The sequence below is a fragment of the Coprinopsis cinerea genome, assembly GCF_000182895.1.
Source record: "Coprinopsis cinerea okayama7#130 chromosome 13 map unlocalized cont3.13, whole genome shotgun sequence".
Classification (NCBI taxonomy): domain Eukaryota; kingdom Fungi; phylum Basidiomycota; class Agaricomycetes; order Agaricales; family Psathyrellaceae; genus Coprinopsis; species Coprinopsis cinerea.
The window spans coordinates 656,969-677,566 of NW_003307532.1; the positions used below are offsets into that span (position 1 = coordinate 656,969).

General features: G+C 51.7%; 9 protein-coding genes across 9 annotated transcripts; 4 read left to right on the top strand and 5 right to left on the bottom strand.

The window, feature by feature from the left end:
- Positions 1-400: 400 nt before the first annotated feature.
- Positions 401-1,846, bottom strand: CC1G_04742 (hypothetical protein; the record flags this gene model as incomplete). Its single annotated transcript, XM_001838246.1, has 1 exon — positions 401-1,846. The coding sequence occupies one exon, from the start codon at positions 1,844-1,846 to the stop codon at positions 401-403; it is 1,446 nt and encodes a 481-aa protein (XP_001838298.1).
- Positions 1,847-2,941: 1,095 nt separating this feature from the next.
- CC1G_15791 (hypothetical protein) lies at positions 2,942-4,090 on the top strand. Its single transcript, XM_002910025.1, has 6 exons — positions 2,942-3,057; positions 3,251-3,309; positions 3,373-3,394; positions 3,547-3,605; positions 3,666-3,710; positions 3,769-4,090. Exons 1-6 carry the CDS (start codon positions 2,991-2,993, stop codon positions 3,799-3,801), a joined length of 285 nt encoding a protein of 94 aa, XP_002910071.1. The 5' UTR covers positions 2,942-2,990; the 3' UTR covers positions 3,802-4,090.
- Positions 4,091-4,237: 147 nt separating this feature from the next.
- Positions 4,238-6,806, bottom strand: CC1G_04743 (tubulin beta chain). Its single transcript, XM_001838247.2, has 10 exons — positions 6,748-6,806; positions 6,565-6,598; positions 6,473-6,488; positions 6,144-6,407; positions 5,884-5,964; positions 5,673-5,821; positions 5,390-5,618; positions 5,175-5,338; positions 4,767-5,116; positions 4,238-4,712 (listed from the first exon to the last, which is right to left on the bottom strand). The coding sequence occupies exons 2-10, from the start codon at positions 6,595-6,597 to the stop codon at positions 4,661-4,663; spliced, it is 1,338 nt and encodes a 445-aa protein (XP_001838299.1). The 5' UTR covers position 6,598; positions 6,748-6,806; the 3' UTR covers positions 4,238-4,660.
- A 675-nt stretch (positions 6,807-7,481) lies between these two features.
- CC1G_04744 (hypothetical protein) lies at positions 7,482-8,381 on the top strand. The gene is made up of 4 exons (XM_001838248.2): positions 7,482-7,541; positions 7,602-7,674; positions 7,731-7,824; positions 7,889-8,381. Exons 1-4 carry the CDS (start codon positions 7,506-7,508, stop codon positions 8,289-8,291), a joined length of 606 nt encoding a protein of 201 aa, XP_001838300.1. The 5' UTR covers positions 7,482-7,505; the 3' UTR covers positions 8,292-8,381.
- Positions 8,382-8,405: 24 nt separating this feature from the next.
- On the bottom strand, positions 8,406-9,530 carry CC1G_04745 (hypothetical protein; the record flags this gene model as incomplete). Its single annotated transcript, XM_001838249.1, has 6 exons — positions 8,406-8,502; positions 8,553-8,625; positions 8,680-8,783; positions 8,836-8,918; positions 8,972-9,106; positions 9,171-9,530. The coding sequence occupies 6 exons, from the start codon at positions 9,528-9,530 to the stop codon at positions 8,406-8,408; spliced, it is 852 nt and encodes a 283-aa protein (XP_001838301.1).
- Positions 9,531-9,980: 450 nt separating this feature from the next.
- CC1G_04746 (hypothetical protein) lies at positions 9,981-11,463 on the top strand (the record flags this gene model as incomplete). Its single annotated transcript, XM_001838250.1, has 2 exons — positions 9,981-10,388; positions 10,456-11,463. 2 exons carry the CDS (start codon positions 9,981-9,983, stop codon positions 11,461-11,463), a joined length of 1,416 nt encoding a protein of 471 aa, XP_001838302.1.
- Positions 11,464-11,852: 389 nt separating this feature from the next.
- Positions 11,853-14,834, top strand: CC1G_04747 (NWD2; the record flags this gene model as incomplete). The annotated part of the gene is made up of 6 exons (XM_001838251.2): positions 11,853-11,956; positions 12,015-13,406; positions 13,472-14,171; positions 14,277-14,344; positions 14,441-14,569; positions 14,695-14,834. The coding sequence occupies exons 1-6, from the start codon at positions 11,878-11,880 to the stop codon at positions 14,832-14,834; spliced, it is 2,508 nt and encodes an 835-aa protein (XP_001838303.2). The 5' UTR covers positions 11,853-11,877.
- Positions 14,835-15,459: 625 nt separating this feature from the next.
- On the bottom strand, positions 15,460-17,183 carry CC1G_04748 (metalloendopeptidase; the record flags this gene model as incomplete). Its single annotated transcript, XM_001838252.1, has 6 exons — positions 15,460-15,553; positions 15,613-16,133; positions 16,190-16,397; positions 16,449-16,702; positions 16,759-16,996; positions 17,053-17,183. The coding sequence occupies 6 exons, from the start codon at positions 17,181-17,183 to the stop codon at positions 15,460-15,462; spliced, it is 1,446 nt and encodes a 481-aa protein (XP_001838304.1).
- Positions 17,184-17,883: 700 nt separating this feature from the next.
- On the bottom strand, positions 17,884-20,414 carry CC1G_04749 (cytochrome P450; the record flags this gene model as incomplete). The annotated part of the gene is made up of 16 exons (XM_001838253.2): positions 17,884-18,056; positions 18,122-18,183; positions 18,252-18,485; positions 18,544-18,573; positions 18,630-18,833; positions 18,889-18,955; positions 19,010-19,242; positions 19,308-19,486; positions 19,546-19,574; positions 19,628-19,696; positions 19,750-19,793; positions 19,857-19,897; positions 19,952-20,005; positions 20,057-20,091; positions 20,155-20,220; positions 20,288-20,414. The coding sequence occupies 16 exons, from the start codon at positions 20,412-20,414 to the stop codon at positions 17,884-17,886; spliced, it is 1,647 nt and encodes a 548-aa protein (XP_001838305.2).
- Between the last annotated feature and the right edge of the window lie 184 nt (positions 20,415-20,598).

A 20,598-nucleotide genomic window follows, 5' to 3' on the forward strand; every position in this document is an offset into this window, starting at 1 on the left:
GATATCTGCTGACATCCTATCTGTCCTTTAGTTGGGCGAGTCAAATCCAAATTCAGGTTCTCGACACCCATATGTATGACCATCGCTCCCGACTCTTTCAAATCCATGTGCGTGGATGCGTCGATTCTCTCTTCTCTCTACATAACGATAACCATGATGACCCTAACAATGATCCCACGTCCATTGGCTTCACCGCGGTTGGTTGGCGCAATGCCAAGGCCGACTGCCGACTGCCGAATTTCCTTTTGAAGACATGGTGCACCTAATTTTGGCAATAAGTCGACAAAAGCGGGCCAGGAAAGCGTCACCAACCAGCGGCGAGGGGCCGTATACACGGATTCAAGACCGCATAAATAAAATTCAAGGCGAACTACATCATTTGAGCCAGTAAGATAGTGTCCTAACGAAGTTGAGAGACGTGAGGAATGGAAACAAACGGGCGCATCGATATTCCAAGCTCCTGCAGACCACCTGATCCAAACCGTTCGTCAATAGCCGACATGTACGAAGTAGGAACCTCTAAAACTATCCTCGGCATCGCATACTTGTCTCTTTGTGCCTCCCTTACCTCCCTCAAAGGTCTGGCCCACCGGTAGAGTTGCTCAGCGATCTTCTGGCGCCATCTTGTATCCTCCTCAAGCCAGTACCTCGCCTTGAATAGGATGTATGCACTGTCAGTGTAACCGCCGCTCCCGGGTTCTCTCTCCACCTCCACCTGATACTTGAATTCAAAGTCCTTCGGTCGCGTCAAGCACGATTGGACCTCGAGCTGAGAGGCAAGGTTGGGGGAAGAGTCGAACAATGGGGGCATTGGGAGTAATTTCATCCGTTCTTCCCAAACGGTCGGTATGATGTCGCCTGGACTGAGATCCGTGTCCGACCCCGGTCCACGACTGTGCTCGTTTATGGAAAGCGAAACACGCCGGAGGTTGGGGAAATGGAAATGGAGGCAAAGAATCAATGCCTTTCCGGTGGTGTCGCCGATCTCCAGAGTCTCTAAGTTTGGGCAGGTTACCTTCGAGCGTCTGGAAACCCAGTGGACCGGTCCGGTCGACCCATCGTCAACGCTGCAGATGGTTAGGTGCTGAAGTGAATGAGACGTCTGCATGACAATGGCGAAGCATCCATCGATTGGGATGCGATCTAGGACTAGGTGTGTTAATTGACGCCAAGGGAGGAAGATTTCGTAAAGCGCCTTGACACCGTGCAGATGGGCTCTTCGCAGGGAAGGATAATCCAAGAAGCCACCCATATGGGGCCATTCGTCCCGCATTGTGTGCTCCTCTACGCTGATGCAAAGAGATGCGAGAGTGTCGAGTTTTCCCTTCAGCTTTTCTTCAATAACCGCCCACTCCGTCTGCTTGTACATTACGAGATCGATGGTTCCGAGGTGCCGCCCATGAGTTGCGAGTAAGTCGTACACGGCTTCGAGTTCCGAGGTACAATTCAACTCCGGAATTCTCAGGTAAACTTCCAATGGCAGTTCTTTCGAGCGCTCGAGCCATCCTTCCAATATTTGTCGCTGCGTATCGATGTGACCTTTTCTGAGTTCGAGGTGTATGGTCTTCCAAAGGCGAGGACAGGTCCAGGCTGCGTTTCTCCAAGATCTGCAGATGCGACCGAGTTTCAATGGCGACACTGGCTTTAGATGACGCGCGCGGTCGGGTATATATGCGCAAACGAGGGTGAAGATATGCTGCCCAATTTCGAGCGGGATGTCGAAAGGGGTATTCGTCGGCGCGCGTCTTGCTTTCCGGACGACATCGGTGTCGCAAAGCTCTTCGTCTCCGAAAATGTCCTCCCACCCCATTTTCGAGGTAGCCACATCTGTCTGAGTCGTGTCCATGTCTGCTAACGCTGAGACCATCACGTTCAGACGAAACCCAGGATGATCCCAAGTGGAACGCGTACGCTGCTTAACAGTCAGGGACCAACACTTCAATTACTGCTGGCGCACGAGGGGGAAAGGTAAGAAGGGAAAAAACGTGGAAGGTTTCTTGGGCGGGTATTTATTCAGTTTCAAAGTCGAGTCAAAACAAATCCACGATCCCCGTTGGCCGAAGGGGTGATGGATGGTCCTTGATTGATTCCATCACAGCCAGATTGCGGGGACACTTCGACCTTGGTGACTGAAGGGTAGAGGACCAGTAACGTTTCAACAGAGGTATCAGCCCGAAGCATGTAACAGATATTGGCTCACGACATTGGTGTCATCTCCATCTCGAGGTGAAGCCCTGATGAGATTCAAAGTGAGCCATACTATCTCTGCGGAAAGGCGGAAATCTCTCACCCGGAGTTACAGCACCGCCAAATTCCCGAGGATAATCGTACTTTCTGCAATGAAGCGAGCAAAGCCATTGAGACTAAGTAATTGGCTTGATCAAGGGGAGGAACAAGGCCCGGGAACATGGTGTATCGGGGAGGACCAGGGTGTCATGCTCCCCGCACTGCCTCATCGAAATCGAGTAGTGCAAGCGCCTCCTGTATGCTCCTCGCAAGGATCAGCCCGACAATGGGTACGCATACAAGAATCTGGCAGCATCAAGGACGCATCCTCGGGGCGGCTGTCATATTTCACAGACCTGCACAGACACAGTCACGGATTGAAACCTGTAAGTGGATATAAAGGTATTTGTTCAGAATAATGTTGAGCCGTACCTGCTGGTCGCGGTCACCTTGTCGAGTGACCTCGACGTTGAACTTGGTGGTCGAGTGTTCCAAGAGGGTGCCCGACAGGGCACGACAGGGGTAGCACCGCCACCCACCTTATCAATACGAGGTTCCCACGCCCTTGGCTCACCGTCGTTTTCGCGCGACTCATTTACCCTCTTTCCACAACCACACACGCGTCTGCCTCACTCAGAGCCTCGCTCGTAAGTCCAATCCTATCACTACCCACACAGAAAGGAATTCTGACGCGAAAAACTGAAATCCAAACCAGGATCTAAAACCTCGGTGAAAGCAGGAGAAGAAGAATAGGAAATCCAACGATGAGCCAGGAACCTGAGGAAGACGTCAAGCCAAAGCTTAACCTCAACATCTCTTACGAGGGGTCAAGTACGCGTTTTTGGCCTTTATCTACCCCACAAGGCCGTTCTTTAGGCTGTGTGTGTCGCCTGAAGCTTTCGATGGCCTCCAGCGACGACAGGTCGGACCACGAGGGACCAACACGACGTCTCGACAGCCTTTCCCTTCTTCTTTCTAAAAATGTTCTTACAAGCGTGTACTGACACTCTACCCCAACCCCCAGCAATCACAGTCAAAGTCAAGTCCAACATGAGATTCGCAAAGATCTTTGAAGTCGTCGAGGTACGTTGCTCTGCTCTTGGCTTTCCACCAATCAGGACCTAAACCCCTCCGTCCTGTCAACAGAAAAAGTTCGGCAAAGAGCCAGGTTTGCCTCTTCGCGTTTTGAGTCCCGGTGTAAACGCCAAATGCTGACTCGATATCCTTTCTGCACGCCTTTGAACCTACGAACGACACCTCTACCACACTCGAATCGAAATCTACGAAAACTCTACCTCCAACTCTTGATCCACCGAATAGGCACGTTCAAGTTCGTCGTCGACGGTCAACGAGTCAACAAAGACGACACTCCAGCTGGGGTATGCTTCACCTTCTGTCTACACCCTTTCAACTCTCAACTCACCCTACCGCCTCGCCAGCTCGGGATGGAAGACGGAGACCAAGTGGACGCGTTCTTGACACAGGTGGGTTCACAGCTTCTATTCAGGATCCTCAGACAAGGAATTGACGGCGACGTGACAGGTCGGAGGCGGAGCCTACCTTTGCTCTCAATAGGAGCCCAAGAGCATACCCAACTCGACACATCCAACTATCCCCATCCCCCGCCCATTCTTGGACTAGGCGAGATTCCACAATACCAGCACACCGAACAGCCCTCCACGGACGCACTCCAACCACCGCAACAGCAACCCCAAAGTCCGAGTACTGCAGTTAGAACAGCTCTGGGGCTACGCCACCACGCAGCCTCATGTCAACGCCAACGTCGAACCACAATCTTGTCCAACAACACATCCCATGTATTTACATAACTGTACTCTTAACACCTCTAATTCCTGTACCCATTACATACCAGTTATTGGATTGGTATTCACAGTAAGCTTCGTTCATGGCCAATTGACCGTCTTCCAGGGCGGAGCTCTCCAGGACACCCTTGCCTTCAGCTAACGCGTATGAGCCCACATCTAAAAGTTCACACTTCAAGGTCCACAATATTCATCTCTCCATCGAAGATGGAAAGAAAATACTAATTCCGCAAAATGACAAATAGAAGTGACAACATCGTAATTGAAAGGATAGTAAAAAGCGATCATCAAAAGGTCATGCCAGAAGGTAGCGTATTATCATGAATGTTTGAAAAAGTGATATGCAGTCAACGTAGGTGGTGGAGGTAGGTGGAGAGGAAGAGGACAGACAGTCAATGACCACGAGGTCGCATGCGAATGGGAAGAAACACGGCCCCAAAGAGAACGACTACCGTCCGCGATGAAAAAGGAGGGGTATTAATCATTCCAAAGGATGGGTGTACGAGTGCAGCAAATAAAGAGATGCGTCATTTTCATCATCATCAGAACAACCAACAAAGAGAAATACGAATCGCGCGAATCATCAGTTCAGGAAAGAACTAACGAATCATTTACTGCTCGTCCTCGAGGACCTCATCCTCGTATTCACCCTCCTCCTCAACACTACACAAGTAGGTCAGCGGCGATCCCAAATCAAGATCAACGAAGAAGACTTACGTTGCGTCCTGGTATTGCTGGTACTCAGCAACAAGATCCTGCATGTTGGACTCGGCTTCGGTGAACTCCATCTCGTCCATACCCTCCTGGGTGTACCAGTGCAAGAAGGCCTTGCGCTTGAACATAGCAGTGAACTGGTCGCTGACACGTTTGAAGAGCTCCTGGATGGCGGTGGAGTTACCAAGGAACGTAACAGCCATCTTGAGGCCACGGGGAGGAATGTCACACTGAGCGGTGAGAACGTTGTTGGGGATCCACTCGACGAAGTAGGCAGAGTTCTTGTTCTGGACGTTCTGCATCTGCTCCTCAACTTCCTTCATGGAGACCTTGCCACGGAAGACGGCGGCGACCTGGGATCATGGCTTTTGAGTGGGAACCTTGGGGGGAAACGATGTGAAGAGAACTTACGGTGAGGTAGCGACCATGTCGAGGATCGGAGGCAGCCATCATGTTCTTGGCGTCGAACATCTGCTGGGTGAGTTCGGGGACGGTGACGGCGCGGTATTGTGCGCTTCCACGGGCGGTGAGAGGAGCGAAGCCGGTCATGAAGAAGTGGAGACGAGGGAAAGGAACTACGAATTCGCGTCAGCCAGGTTACGGCGATCTCAATACATGTAACATACCCATGTTGACAGCGAGCTTCCTCAAGTCGGAGTTGAGTTGACCAGGGAATCGCAAGCAAGTGGTGATACCGGACATGACGATGGAGACGAGGTGGTTGAGATCGCCATAAGTGGGTGTGGAGAGCTTCAATGTTCGGAAGCAGATGTCGTAGAGAGCCTCGTTATCAATGCAGAAAGTCTCGTCAGAGTTCTCAACCAATTGATGGACGGAGAGGGTGGCGTTGTAAGGCTAGACTCGAGTCAAAATCATTGAAACTTTGGGGAAGAAATGGAAGCCACACACCTCAACGACGGTATCGGAGACCTTGGGGGAAGGAACGACAGAGTATGTGCACATCATTCGGTCGGGGTATTCCTCACGAATCTTGGAGATAAGGAGGGTACCCATACCAGCACCGGTACCACCACCAAGTGAGTGGGTGATCTGGAAGCCTATCACGTGATGATCATTAATTTTGGCCAGCACAACGCATGCTTGCGACAGGGATACATACCCTGCAGGCAGTCGCAGCCCTCAGCCTCCTTGCGCACGACGTCCAAAACGGAATCAACGAGCTCAGCTCCCTCGGTGTAATCTGTAAGAAACCCTCGAGTCAGCGTACATGTCGAGATTTGGGGCGATGTGCTTGATGAAGTGGCATCGTGTACGAAAGGGGTCGGAATTCAATGAGCGTGTTCGACGCGTTCAAAGGGTATTCTGACCGCCCACGGTCCCCGAGAAGGGCGATGCGAGAGGGAATGTAGAGGTACTCACGTCCTTTGGCCCAGTTGTTGCCAGCACCACTTTGGCCGAACACAAAGTTGTCAGGGCGGAAGAGGCTACCAAGGGGTCCCGATCGAACGGAATCCATGGTACCAGGCTCGAGGTCAACCAGGACTGCTCGAGGAACGTATTTGCTGGCACCGATCTCGTTGTAGTAGACGGAGATACGTTCAAGCTGGAGGTCGTTGTTGCCCTTGTAGAGCCCATCCCGCTCAATACCATGCTCATCGGAGACAACCTCCCAGAATTTGGCACCTATAAGACAAGAATCGATGAGATGAGCCCGCGATATGCCACTGAAAGGACCATCAGCGACTCACCGATTTGGTTACCGCACTACTCGACATCAATGCACGATGAGACACGCTTGTCAATACTGGGACGATAAGGAGACGGTGTAAACTGGACAGACCTGGCCGGTTTGGAGGTGGACGATTTCACGCATGCTGGGAACGCGAGGTCAGCGGTGTGGGGCGAAAGTGGTACGACAAAGCGGAACGCGACATAACCGCGTGTTCTGTTGGCGACAGCAGAGCGGTCGATGAGCACGGGCGAAATGTCGCGTCCGTCGCCGTCTGTGACGATGAGGACTCACATTAGATATTAGGGGATAGGAAATAGAAAGGGCTGGGTTGTCGTTCAAGGAGATGGATTGGACACGAAGACAAAAATCAGAAGGTGCCACGGGCAAAGGGGATTCTTAAAAATTCAAAGTCAGCTTCATTTTCCGTGTGGCGCGTGCGCATGTTTGCGTTTGTGAGGCTGCTCAGGGACCCTTTCCCCCAAAATTTGGAAGCGAAATCGACCGCTGGGCTGCCCGTGAAGCCGTTTAAATGAATGCCAGTCCTTTCCTGACACCTGGGGCCACCAAAATGAAGCCAAAACCAGGGAGACTGAACCAGGAAATGCCCCGCCAAGGAGCCAAGGTCTACCCCTAATGATCATGTATTCTGACTCGAGAAACTACCACCACGAGTCTGGGGAATAGAAAACGTTGTATCGTTGCGTAAATGGCCATTCATTTCGCTTGTCAAAGGGAAAGGAGCGCCCAGCCTCCGGCTCGCATTCGACGAATGATCGAACCCAAATCCCGTTGACCTCAAGCTACATTTTTCAAATTTGCAAATAATCAGTCCACCATCGTCGACACCCACCATGTACTCTGCATGTCGTCGCCGACGTCGAGCAAAGGGGTCTCAGCGACGTCCGCCACCGCTCGCTGCTAAACATACCTGGATCACATGATCCATGGTTCTTGAACGCAGACGGACACAGCGGTCGCTGCATTCCTTGTTCTTTTCCCGCATATATATCTCGCTCACAGACACGCACGGCCCCAAGGCGTCCTCCACGATGAAAAACAAGAACAAGGCGACCAAATTCCCAGTCGTATGTATCCAAACATTGAAGATTAAGGGCTTTCTTCGATCATGTGTATCCTTATTGCAGGCGCGGATAAAGAAGATTATGCAAAAGGATGAAGAGGTTGGCAAAGTCGCTCAAGCTACTCCAATCGTAATATGTGGGTTTTCTATTGCTTTTCCTTACTTTTACATTGCTAACGGCGCGGTTCGACAGCCAAAGCACTTGAACTGTTCCTCAACCTCATCATCGAAGAGTCGCACAAAGTAACAGCAGAACGCGGGTCAAAGAAAGTCGAAGCATATCATTTGTGCGTCCTATACAACGTCTCATTCACAAGAGCTACCCTAAACATCATCTCTACCGAAATACAGGAAACATGCAGTCGAAACAACCGAAATGCTCGATTTCCTGAAAGAAATCGTCGAAGCTGTTCCCGATCCCTCCGCCGGCGGCACCATCGACCTCGAAGCCGAAAACAACGAAGCAAAGAAACGTCGCGGCAAAGGCAAACGCGCCACTGCTGCTGCTTCCGCGGGCGAAGGCGGCACTGCTCCAACAAAGAAACGACGACGAAAGAAAGTCGATCCTGATGAGGAGGAAGAGGCGGCGGAGCGCGCTGTGGCTGCCGAACGGACTGATGCTGAGCATACCGAGGGGCACGAAGAGGATCAGGATGCGGAGATGAATGAGTATGACGACGATGACGATGGTCACCGGTCGGGGAACCAGGGAAGGTCGTCGGAGAGCGATGAACCCTACATGCCTCCAAGATGAATGAACACCCCTGGAACGATCAGTTAATACCGACATATGGTTGTATGTATATTATTGCCCCTGCTTAATGGTTTTTTGGTGTTGTGTCAACGGCGTGTTCTTTCTGTGATAGGCCTAGACGAGCTCGGCTTCCCCTCTCGCCACCAGGTGTTCCACAACTTGGTACTGCGTCAAGACGATATGACCCTTTTTCATCGTCATCGAGTTGCCGCTGCAAAGGACTAAGGCACAAGTCGGGTCGAAGCACAATAGAGGACGTACTCTGGTAGTCGGATGGGTGGGCACTCCTGCAGCGCGTGGACAAAGACAGGACGCGTCTTGTCTGGTTGGGTGACTGGGATAATAGAGATTCAGTGTCAACAGCTGAGGGGAAAGATGCGACGCCTACCCATTGAAGGATAAAACACCGGTGTATCGTCCAGATGCGACTGGGCTTCGGGAAGACTTTGAAGAACCGATAGGTAGAGATGTTGTTCAGTCAGCTTCGCATGCCTGCATCGTCGTCAGAGACGCGTTCTACAGCGCAGGAAAGCAAAACCCGCACCGGCTCGCGTGTTCTCTCTCCGACGCTGTAATCCTCGTCTGGACATCCGCATCTGACGTGATAAATCGCGCATATCGTTCAATCTACAGTCTGATATGAATTCCTTAGTCAAAGAGCTAAAGGGACAATGACACACCTTGTACAATCTCGTACGAATATACGATCGAATGATAAACTTCACTCGTTCGATTTCAGTCTGTACTAGCATAATCCGAAAGTGCTCAGATTCAGAGGTACGTGGGTCGTCTCTCAAAATCTGGACGTTCCTCGACTACAGTCCAAAATCAACATTGAAATCAATTCCCGTTTCGCTACTGATAGTAGAAAGGACGCACCTGTAATCTCAGATGATCCAATAGTCCAGACAATAGCTCTTCCTGCGCAGGTAAGATGTCAGGCGCATGCCTTTCGTTCATCCAATGGCGAATCAACTGTTGCAAAGGCGTATTGGCCTCTGCGCTCCCCTCTTCTATGATTTCGCGTATAGCCATGGATGTTGGGTCCATGGCTTCCCCAGCATCCCCATCGACACCACCCATCGGCACGTCCTCATCGTCGCGGTCGGCTAGCCCAAGTCCTAGTGCATTCGAATCGGCGTATCGCGGTCGGCTTGAACCTGAGGCCCCTGATGTGCCACTGGCTGGGTTGAGGAAAGACGATGCATCTCGGGCGTATTCTTCTTCCCAGTTCGACATTGTGGATTGGATTTGAGCAGTGAGGGAGGAGGAACTTGGAGAGGTCTGGTGGTGGTAGTATGGGAGAAAGAGCCTGGCGCGGCCCGTGTCGCGCTCATTTTGGACGCGCCGAGTCGGACAACAGTCTTTTTCTTTTTTATTCCACCACCACTGAACCTTTTTCTTTCCTCCCTTCCAACCAGAGACCCGGCCAGATGAACGAAGACAGCATTTCTAGGCAACCAAATCGATCAGAATGCACCCTGATATCACTATGATCATGACTGGAGCGCGACTAGCCCAACGGAAAGGCTGCAACTCGCCACGTCCCCATCGACCAGTCTACTTTCAAGGGATCCGCCGATTACATTTTATTTAAATCTATCGAAAAGATGATGCGGCTGGCAGCCTTTTTCTCCTCCTTCAAGTGCTGACCCTGTACCCTCTCATCTTTTCTGGCGGCTGAACACGATGGTACCTATCCCTCAGTCCTTCGATGTCGCTTGGGATGCTTCTTCCGTTCATGATCTTGTAGCTCGACATCCCTCTTCCTCTCATTCTTCCGGTACCTCTTCTGTTCCAGGCTCCTCTGAAGGCTTTTCACCACAAGTCCTGGACGCCCCGAGTTCTGATTTACTTGATTCGGGGATACCTATTGCCAACCCTCGCGACGCTTTCGGGAACTCGAATTCTTCGGCAATTACTGACGCCGCTGGAGGATCGAACCCCAAGAACGTCGTGGTTCTTGTTATCGCGACTATATTCATCATCCTCGGGACCCTCTTGCTGTCGTATCTCGTCTACCGGGGCGTGAGGAAGTTGCAGAATAGGCGCGTTCGCGACGCCGAGGACGGTGCTTCTGAAATGACCGAGACCGCTGTACGTTCCTTTTTGTCATGATACCTTTGTGATCCGTGACTGATTAGTCTACAAAAATTCATATTAGGACAACCAGTTCAACGCTGCCAGAATCTCCTCCACGTTGAGGATGGCCCCGATTACCACCCTCAACCTCGTAGATCCATGGTTGGCTCCGACGTCAGGGGACTCGTCCGCACCCCAAGCTCCATCGACCTCGACCGCTCCATCCTCTATCGGACACTCGGACGCCACGCACAAAACCTCCGTCGACCTCTTCAACCAACACTTGATGACGACCTCTAAATCCACTCCTTCCACACCCTCGCTTAAACATTCTCAAAACAACACCGGCTTTCCCCCCTGCTTGGAGCTAGAAAGGGTTTCCCCTGTGTTCGAATGGTCACCTACAGCGCTTTCAGACGCGGGAGACGAAGTCGTAGGCGCATACCCGCACCCACAAGAACTTTCCCCTCCTTCCGATTACGGGAGTACCATTGGCGACCATGGACAGGGCCTCGAAGCTCCCCAGCGCGGTACGACAGGCACAAGCTCTCCACTGACTCGGGTTCACGAAGCGGGCCCCAACGGCGATCTAGGCTTCGCTGGGGGATTCCAAGTCGAGTTTCCGTGGGTTACCGATGATATGAAGTTTGGGTTGGTGGTGCCTACGATGCCCGCGGGTTATGTTCCAGGCGGGTCGTCGCGGCGGTGGGATAGGGAGGCGGAACGCGAAAATGATGTGGGGGATGAGAAGGTTGAGGAGCCCATCCACGAGGTCACCGCGACGAAGGCTCCGAAGGCTAGGGATGCGCTTGGAGATTCATCGAACAGGAACATCGATCGCAAGTCCAAGGTACTACCGAACACCCATTACACCCTTCGAGATAAACGGCAATCGACGCTTGGCGCGCTGACTCTGGATCGAGTGGAGGAAGATGAGGATGTGATGGCGCTTGCGACGCTCAAGCACAGGTTGAAGGATAATTTCAAGAGGAAGTCGCTCGCTGTCGGGAACGTCGTTTCGAAGCGCGCGTCGTTTTTCGAGGGGTCGGGTGGTGACAAGGAGAATGCTATTAGGAAGGCGCCTCTCTAGTGATCGGATGGTTCGTACTGCTCTTTGGCTATTAGCGCTCTGTTCATGGTTTGCGGTGAAGCTTGTTTAACCTGTTATTTAACTTAGATTTGAAGTTGCTGTGTAATACTCGATACCCGCTCGTTTATATACCCCCCGGTCATTGCTATTCAATGTATCTGCATTGAAGATACCGCGTCACAAGGCCAGTAACACGCGCATTGCAGGTTTGACAATCTACACGAGGCCGGGGGTCGAGAGGGTTACTGGAGGGCATGCTGGCTGACACTGCCTTGACAGTGCAATCACATCGCCACTTCCACGGGACATGTTCACAGCACCTGTTTACTCCCTTATATGAGCTGATCACGGTACCCACGGTTCCTTTCTGCCTTGGACCTCGTACACCCGGGTTCTCAGATCCACGCCAGCATCATGCCGCTCTTCGACAAGGCAAAGAACTTCACTATCAATGGCGGTAATTTCACCGACTACTCCAGCAATGGAATGGAACGTACGTGGAGCATTTTTCAACGCCTAGAGGAAGGAGATCGCTTATCGATCGTTTTAAGCGCTCGTCTACCTCAGGGAGTATGCTGCCGCTGGTGCTGCCCACGACTCGGCAGAAAGATACCCACCACCGCGATGCCACAAAGCCACACGTGAACGCACCCTGAAGATCATCATGGACTGGGTTAAGCAGACAAGGGAGGAGAGGAAGAAGCGCTCGTTCTGGCTCCATGCACCGGTTGGTATGGGGAAGACGACCATCGCCCAGACCATCGCAGAGGAATGTGAGGCCACTGGGTACCTGGGCGCTGCCTTCTTCTTCTCTAGGCTGGTCAGCCAGAGGGATCGGGCTGAGCGTTTTGTCGCCTCGCTCGCCCTCCAACTTGCGGAATATATTCCCTCGCTCAAACCCCACATCGAGGCAGCGATCGTCAAGAATCCTAATATCCTCACCAAATCACTCCCTATCCAGCTCCAGAAACTTGTCATTGAACCATTCAGAAAGATCCCTCCCCCGGATCACGACAAAACGGTCTTTATCGACGGACTGGACGAATGCGAGGGCGCGGATCCCACACAGGACAGGGAGAGGGAACAGGCGTTGATCCTCGAGCTCGTCCAGACCCTGCAAGAGGCCGACCTTCCTCTCAATGTCGTCATCCTCTCCCGGCCCGAGTCGTGGATCGAAGAGGGCTTCGAAGAACTTGAAACTCTTGCCGCCAACACCGAGCGATATGACCTGTACGCAGAGATGAACCACGACAACGACATCGAGCGGTACTTTCGTGACAACATCGAGCGAATCCGAAAGTCTCCCAAACATCGACGGGCCATACGGGGACCTTGGCCTCCCGAGGAGTACATCCACTGTATCGTCCACCGTGCATCCGGCCAGTTCGCATATGTCAGCACCGTCATCCGTTTCATCGAGGATCCCTACGGGAACCCGGTGAACCGTCTAACAGCGCTCATTGAAGGTTCCTACACGGGTGTTAGCTCCAATCCCATGGAGCAACTCTACAATTTATATCGACAGATACTAGAAACCTGTCCAAACCGAGGTGACATGACGCAGGCTCTTGGGTGTCTCCTCGTGATGCTCCATAAGCTCCCGTACCAGGAATGGCGCTCTACGACAGCGTACGACACGATTGTTGCAGGAGAGGCTGGGGCCATGACCCGAGCCCTCCGTGGATTGCGTGCTGTAGTCTGCATGCCGTCGTCACGGTCGCTTCCCAATATAGACCCTCTGGATGCCGAGTCCTCACTGCCCTCGGCGCAGAAAACGGAGGATTCAGCACTAAACCTCTATCACAGCTCCTTCCTCGAGTTCTTAGGGGCAAAATCTAGTAGTGGCATTTTCTATATTGACGGGGGATATTGGCTTCTTTTCTTCGCGTATCGGTGCTTGCGGTTCCTATCCCAGTCGCACGCGGTTAACCATCCTTCCGAAGGTAAGTTATTGATTATTTGTTTTCCTTGCTTTCAATAATCGATCATCGCTCATAAATGCCTGCAGTAGTTGATCTGGCACGGTACCTATGGCCATGTGGATTTAGAAGTTTGTCCCTCGCCAATCCAGCAATCCCAGATTCTGCAACTGTATACAGTCATCTGCGCAGCGAATTCATCTCGCATTTTCTTGCTCACCGCGATATTTTTGGGGCACTAACGCGTGTAGTTCCGCTCTGCATTCCATCGAACTTCCTGTTGGAATGGGCTCTCCTTGGTTTGGACCTCCCATCCACCATACACAGGTGCATCACCCACTGGTGTCAAGGTTACGAGCGCCACGTCCGGAGCAAAATATGTGACATGTCTGCCCAAGACCGATCATTGTTTGAGCGACTCCTTGGCGGCGTTCTTTCTTCGACTCTCCGGACCAATGGAGCCAACTGCTTTCGACTTTGCCACGATCGTCTTTATTTCGAGGATACGGATTTACTCAATCTCCTTGAAAGCAACGGATTGCTCCCTGTGGCAGCCATCGCATTTTCAATTCCAGACACGACTCAGCTTCGTGAATTCTACCCCGTCCTATCCTTCAATTATATCACGGCGGATTTCCTCTGCCTGTTGGCGCGTATCATGGGCTATGGGCACCTCCAGGGGCCTACAAGCACCCAGTTTCCAGTCACACTGTCCAAAGCACTGTGGAAATTGCTCCTTGAACTTTCGGAAGTACAGAATTTGAAATATGACTCCTGGGAAATTATCTTGTAAGTCGAACAGATTCGCCTTTTCTTTTTGTCAAATCTCTCACATCGTTTCTAACACAGTGATATCTTATTGAATGCACTCTTCCTATGCATACCTTTTGTCAGCTCACCTTCTGACCTTGACTTCCTTTCTCAACCTGCTCTACTGTGCGACTCGGAGTCGGTCCAGACAGGTTTGAATATGCCTGGTCTTTTGTGGCCCCGCAATTGCGCAAATCTAACCCTATGCAGACTCATTTTCACCAAAAACGTACCCATGGCAATTGCAGTACTCGATTTTTGCGAAGCCGTTGAAAGGACACTTCCCTGCACCTACTTCCACGACTCGGGGAATCCTGTCGCTACATATAAGGCACTGTATGATACATTCCGACAGGATCCCTATGGCTTCGTTAGTCGTATGTAGACTGTATCCATACAACCTTACTCTAAATCCAATCATACCCCGGGTTGCAGTTGAACGGCCCCTGTTGAGCGATCGCGAGGAAGATCAGTGACTGACGCAGGCTAACTTCCAAAACAGGAAACGAAGTGGCTAGAAAAGGAAATGGCGTGAAGGTCAACTTTGGCCTGCCTGGGCCGGCCATTGCTTTGTGGAGGAGACGTGGGTCCCGGCAGCCCTGTAACTCGCGCGAGTACAGAAATCCGGCACTTCCGTTTTAGTTGTAGCGTTTTCCCATCAGCGACAAATTAGTGAGCTCATAACTGTCCCCTCCCTCAAAGAAAGTGCACAAACACGAGGTTTTGGACCTCTGTAAAGAACTGACCTCTGCAAAGAACTTCATCGTGACCGTTTTTTAAAATGTGTTTCTGTTGAGTCTCCAGGGCCCATTCTGGGAGCCTATCTCGCTCACCAGGAGAGATCTAAAAATCGGCGACGAAGAAGTTATTCAAATACTGATTATACGCATCTTCCTCCATACAAACCTCTCGGCGAAATGAGCTGCCGAAGCTGCAGGACGTTGAGACACATTTTGGCTGAGGCGTCGGGGCTTGAGTACCCTTCGAATTGTCTGAAGGAGACGGTGTAGAAAGAGTCAGTAGGTCGACGTCCAGCTGCTGCTCCACACAGATAGTAGACCGATGAAAACAGTCCCTGATTACTTAAGAGAGTCGAGGGATATGTGGCAAATGTTAGCTGGTAGCCAAGGAATAAATAACCAATATGATTGTACATCCGTATACTATAGTTGCTTCAACTACCAGTTGCACAAAATTAACCAAAACGGAGACGGCAATGCGGGCCTTGGGCTAGTGGAAAATGACGAGGGCCGCGCCGAAAACCGCTTTAGTTTGCCTTCTTGGATTTAGCAGCTTCGTACAACTCAAGCCCCTTCAAACGCTCCGTCAAAGTTGGATGGGAGTGGTGGTACGCCGAGTACCTAAAAGGGCCAATCAGCACGATGCAGAGGAACACTCCACGTGATAAAGTAAAACTCACATCCAATCGACCCAAACAGTCGACAAGTTCTTCACGTGCAAGCTCACAAGCGCACGTCCAAGGCGAGGTCCCATATCACTCATCTCGCTCACCTCCTTCTCCACCTTCTCCTTATCGGCACCCTCCTTGGCCAACAGCCTCTGCCTCACCCTATCCTCCAACTCGACGGCAAAGCGGTCGGCCTCGTACTCGAACCTCCTGCTCACAGCGTTCATAGCGATGCTAACGACGGCTTCGATGGGAGTAAGGATCATCTGGAAGAGCAAGAAGGCGACGATGGTAGGCGGGCCGGGTTTAGCAAAGGCGACCGATTTAGGGAAGTCGAAGGCGGTGAGGAGGGGTGGGGCGTGGAGGAATGCGGGGAAGAGAGCGAGGATGGTGAAGATGTGGAATTGGGAGATGAAGAGCATCTTGGTGGGGTGCATGAAGTACCAGTGGCCAAGTTCGTGCGCGAGGACAGCTTCAACCTCGGAGGGAGGGGATTGGGCGATAAGAGTGTCAAAGATGACGATGTGCTTGCTCTGTTGGCTGTGTTAGTTTTTCTCAACTGGGGGACTCGACAGTTCTGGCTACGTACCCAGGGCAAACCGAAGAAGTAGGCGTTGGAGTGGCTGCTTCGCTTCGAGCCGTCGATCTCGTAGAGGTGAGTCAAAGGGAAGTCCAATTTAGAGGCCAGGTTCTCAATGCGAGCCTTGAGATCTGCGTTCGAAAGAGGAGAAAGCTTGTTGAAGAGGGGCTGGATGACGGTGGGGTAGAGGATGACCATGGACAATTGGAAGGTAATCCTATATTCCCCTTCAGCCTTTGGCAGAGTGTGCAGAAAGACTAAAACTCACATGAACGCCATCAACCACGGAACAAACCTGTCGCCTGCCCACTCGAAGATCTTCAAAAAGATGGCCAAGAAGGGAGCGCCCAACACGACGGCGATTGCGTACGACTTGAAGAGATCGGTAACGAACAAGGAAGGGGTGGTCTTGTTGAAACCGTGCTTTTCCTCGAGAACAAAGGTGCTGTAGGCCGACAAAGGAAGAGTGGGGAGGGTGGAGAGGAAGTAGAGGGTGAAGACGAAGACGATGGATTGAAGGATCTGAAATCAATTGTCCTAAGTCCAAGTTCGGTTCATAATATCCCCTAAGCACGCACCTGGTATCCTTCCTTTCCAACCGCGCTCAAGAGGACCCCGCTAATTCTCCACGCCCATGCATAGAAACCAAACTGGAGCAAAAGGCTGTCGACAAGTTGCTTGTACAATCCGCTGAAAAGCGCGAATTTGGCCTTGTCTTTTCCATAAGCTTGCGACTTTTCGAATTGACCGGGTTCAAAGGAGTCTTTCAGAGCCGGTGGAGGTGCGGTTTTCGAATATAAAGGATATTGGCGCAGACTGTAGACACGCTGTTAGACCAACCATCTTCTAGTCAACTGTACTCTAGCACTCACAGAAGATAAGACTCGAATAGAGTCACGGTCCATGAGCATGCCTGGACAAAGAATTTCCAGTCAATCTCGTCCGTCTGGACGAACGCCAAATGCTTTTGGACGTTGGCGAGCTGGGTGTGGAGGATATCCATGTCGGCGACGTTCTTTCCTCCTTTGTCTCTAGAGTTTCCTAGTCGCCGTCGTCTCTACTGGTCGAATGCAGCCCCTCTAGTCGTCTTTTCCCCTGGACTATCAGACTTTTTTGACTGTCGCTAAAAGACAGTCGTGGTGGCAGGGAGAACAGCAAACGGGAACCGGTTTTGATATCGCGACGTGGCGACGTGTTCAATCAGGCACAGCCACGGCTTGCTGTTTCCGTGCGCCAAGTTTCCGTTCCGTTCGGGATTGGGCTCCAGCTGAAATATTTGGGCGTCTAAAACAGGCTCGAGCTGGAAGAGGCGTCCCCAAATGTCGGGCTACCTTGTGCGTTGGAGAACATTAGGAAAGTAATACTTCTAAGTTGGCTGACAGGATATTTTTCGGGCTTCGCCAAGGGCGTCTTTTTTTCGCGCAGCTTTCGCGACTTTTGTTGGATGATGGACATCAGACCTTGGCCTTCAAACAGAACGCGGTCCTCAAGACAGGGTCAGCCTGTGTTAGAGGCATCCGAATATACACTAAGACGACAACAATAGCGTGCAATTTCCGCGAAGAAATTACCAGATTTGGCGATCCGTGAGCCTAATGTGGGTCATGCAACCGCTTGGCTTGAACCGCATCAATCCTATTACCGCCGCGGTGCTCTGCACCCTGTAGGTATGGTACAAATACTCGCATCAGCCATTCAAAAACTCATAGTCGCGACACATTCAAGGGCATCTGAAGTTTTAGAGCCTTCCCCGCACTGGCACTGCCAGGCTCCTCCGATACGACGGTCGGTTGGACGACACCGTTAAGCTGCCAGCGGATCTTCTTGCCTGTTGGAGTGAACCTGAATGATTCGAGGAGGGAGCACAGGATTGTTTCTAGAAAAGAAGGACAGAGAGGGTGGGTTAGGTATTGAAGTTCGGGAAGGTTGGGGGAGACTCACTAATCTCGAGTTGGGAAAACTTGAACCCAATACAGGAACGGCCTCCGCCAATGAAGGTCATCCTAAAGTATGGCCCAGGCCTGAGTTAATAACGCGCTAAGTACCTGAGATGGTTGGAGAAAACACTCACAAATGAGAATACACCCCTGGCATCTTCGCATTGACAACCGTCTCAGGCAAGGGGTTCAACCACCTCTCCGGTTTCCACTCGTGTGCATCCGGACCCCAGAGCTCAGGATTCTTGTTGGCGGCCATGATGGAGACGAGAACGAGTGTTCCTTTGGGAACGAGTACCTCGTGAGTTGGCTTGCCGTCTGTGGAGATGAATGGGATGGAGAGTGGGAGGATGGTGTCTTGTCGGGCTCTATGTCGGAGATATCCTGAGCGTCGTACGAACCGGTTGGAGAAATAGTGGTGCTTACTGTCGTGTAACGAAAGGAGATGGCGGGTACCTGTGAAAGGAATGTGTAAGGGGACCGAAGAGCGTGGAGTGTGGCACGTAACGTACAGTCGTAACGTTTCTCGACAAATGGCATCCAAGTATGGCAGTTGCACTAATTCGTCGTAAGACAAGTCAGAGCCTCCTCGCTGCTCTTTAGCGTCGAGTATCTCCTGCCTGAGACGCTCCTGGACCTCAGGATTCCCACTTAGGAGGAGGAGAACCCTGCAGAGGGCATTGGAGGTTGTATCCATCGCTGCAAATGTTATGGTTCTGGACAACAATGGATGTCATAAAGCGTGCGCTGAGACGGAGAAGGTTCACTCACGAAAGTTGTGCCAGCACTTCATCTTCGGGAATCCTATCTTCCTCAGACGCGTTCATGTTCTCCCTCACTGGCCGTCACAGTGAGAAGGACAACACACACAAATAGATGGAGATTGACATACAGAGAATCCCGATTACGCTCTTGTCGAGCTCGTCGCCCTCGTCCAGCGCTCGCTTCTTCCTTTGGTATATCTCACTTGAAGTCCTATGCATGACGTCGGACATGTTGACGACCTTCCTGATACTCTTCGAGGGTACCCTTTCGACAACCCATCTCCTGAATTGTGGGGGCCCGATGTGCCCGACTCGGGGGAGCAGGAAGAACCGCGCGAAGGGGATATCAGAGAGCCCCTGTCTGTAACCGAGTCCCACCGTTAGTGACACGAGGGAAAGCGTTAGCAAGCCCAGTGGAGCACATACAGGAGGTTCTTCAAAGTTGTTGCAAATGGATGCTCTGATGCGTCTGGCTCTAGACTGTCGAAGGACGTGCCTAAACCGCTTTGACCGATTAGCTCGAGAGCGGTGCGGGTCATCCATGATGCGATGTCGATTTCGGTTGGCTGGCCTTCTTTGAGGATTTGATGGAGTGAGTCGCGAAGCTGGTAGTTCCAGTACGGTGAGCCGGAAGGCTGCGGGGCCATCTCGAGAAACTTCGTACCCTGTAAGCCACGCTATAGAAGGTGGGTGCTAAAGGTCAGGTCAGTTACATGCATCGACGTCTGTGACTGGATGGGGCTCACTCATTTCACGCATGTGGGCAATCGAGAACACCGGGTTCAAGAGTTTGCGTTGCCTTCGATGACGGTCGCCTGGTCGCAAGTGCTTAGTATTCATCGGGACTGATATTGTCAAACACTCTTACCCTTGACCGAAAGGAGACTTGGTCCAAAGAGTAGACTGTTCATCCTTCGTCGAAGAGTCGGTTAGGAGTCTGCTAGGATGTCACAAAGATCTGGCTAGGCCACTTACTGGAGGAATCTGTCCGATTCATCGAAGACATTGTGGTGGTCCTTCAAGTGAAGTATGGGTATATGGACATCATAATGACCTGTGTGTGGACTTACTTTGACTAGAATATGGTGCATGGCTTTGGGATCGAAGGTATAGAGTATGTTACTCTGGCGTCGTATGAATATACATCATGGAAGGACGTCAAAGACAATACTTACCCCTTGTATACCTACTATTCTGGCGATACCTGGATCTATGCATACATGGCGTTAGCCGATCCGTAATCCAGCACCACCCAGAGCGAGACGGGACGTACATTTGCTCGCTATTTCAGCGTGGAAGTCCCAACCCCCGACTGGGTCAAACAGCCTCAACGCAGAGCCTTCACGAGTATAAGAAGGTTAACTAGGTATTGAACCCAACTGACCATCACGAAGTATCTAACGCACCGAAGAAGAAAGGGTCAGGTTTTGGCCCAGGAACTTTATCGAGAGGGTTTTTACTCGTCAAAGCCTTCAGAGCGCGCCATACCGCCCACGCAGCAACGAGGGCGAGGGTACCCTCCCTCCAGGTCATGAGTGTGCCCTGGGAAGAGCTAGTGACGGCCAGCTTGGTTGGGCTTCCTTCCCATATAGAATTCTCAGCGCTGTCTTGTCATTTCGCCTTCTGCCGCTCTGACATAGGACACATGAGTACGTAAATCGAGTCTAGCAGCTGTCGTTTGAGGACGCAGGACCGATTTTGACATACAGAACCAGTT

What these genes read in the sequence shown, in the direction of transcription:
- CC1G_04743 (XM_001838247.2), bottom strand. Translation starts at nt 6,597, where the DNA reads ATGCGTGAAATCGTCCACCTCCAAACCGGCCAG. An exon ending in GGGCTGCGACTGCCTGCAGG is followed by an intron (nt 5,822 to 5,883) that starts GTATGTATCCCT and finishes ATCACGTGATAG; the next exon opens with GCTTCCAGATCACCCACTCA. An exon ending in GACATGGTCGCTACCTCACC is followed by an intron (nt 5,117 to 5,174) that starts GTAAGTTCTCTT and finishes CCATGATCCCAG; the next exon opens with GTCGCCGCCGTCTTCCGTGG.
- CC1G_15791 (XM_002910025.1), top strand. Translation starts at nt 2,991, where the DNA reads ATGAGCCAGGAACCTGAGGAAGACGTCAAGCCAAAGCTTAACCTCAAC. An exon ending in AGATCTTTGAAGTCGTCGAG is followed by an intron (nt 3,310 to 3,372) that starts GTACGTTGCTCT and finishes TCCTGTCAACAG; the next exon opens with AAAAAGTTCGGCAAAGAGCC. An exon ending in TGGACGCGTTCTTGACACAG is followed by an intron (nt 3,711 to 3,768) that starts GTGGGTTCACAG and finishes GCGACGTGACAG; the next exon opens with GTCGGAGGCGGAGCCTACCT.
- CC1G_04744 (XM_001838248.2), top strand. Translation starts at nt 7,506, where the DNA reads ATGAAAAACAAGAACAAGGCGACCAAATTCCCAGTC. An exon ending in AGGCGACCAAATTCCCAGTC is followed by an intron (nt 7,542 to 7,601) that starts GTATGTATCCAA and finishes TCCTTATTGCAG; the next exon opens with GCGCGGATAAAGAAGATTAT. An exon ending in AAAGTCGAAGCATATCATTT is followed by an intron (nt 7,825 to 7,888) that starts GTGCGTCCTATA and finishes ACCGAAATACAG; the next exon opens with GAAACATGCAGTCGAAACAA.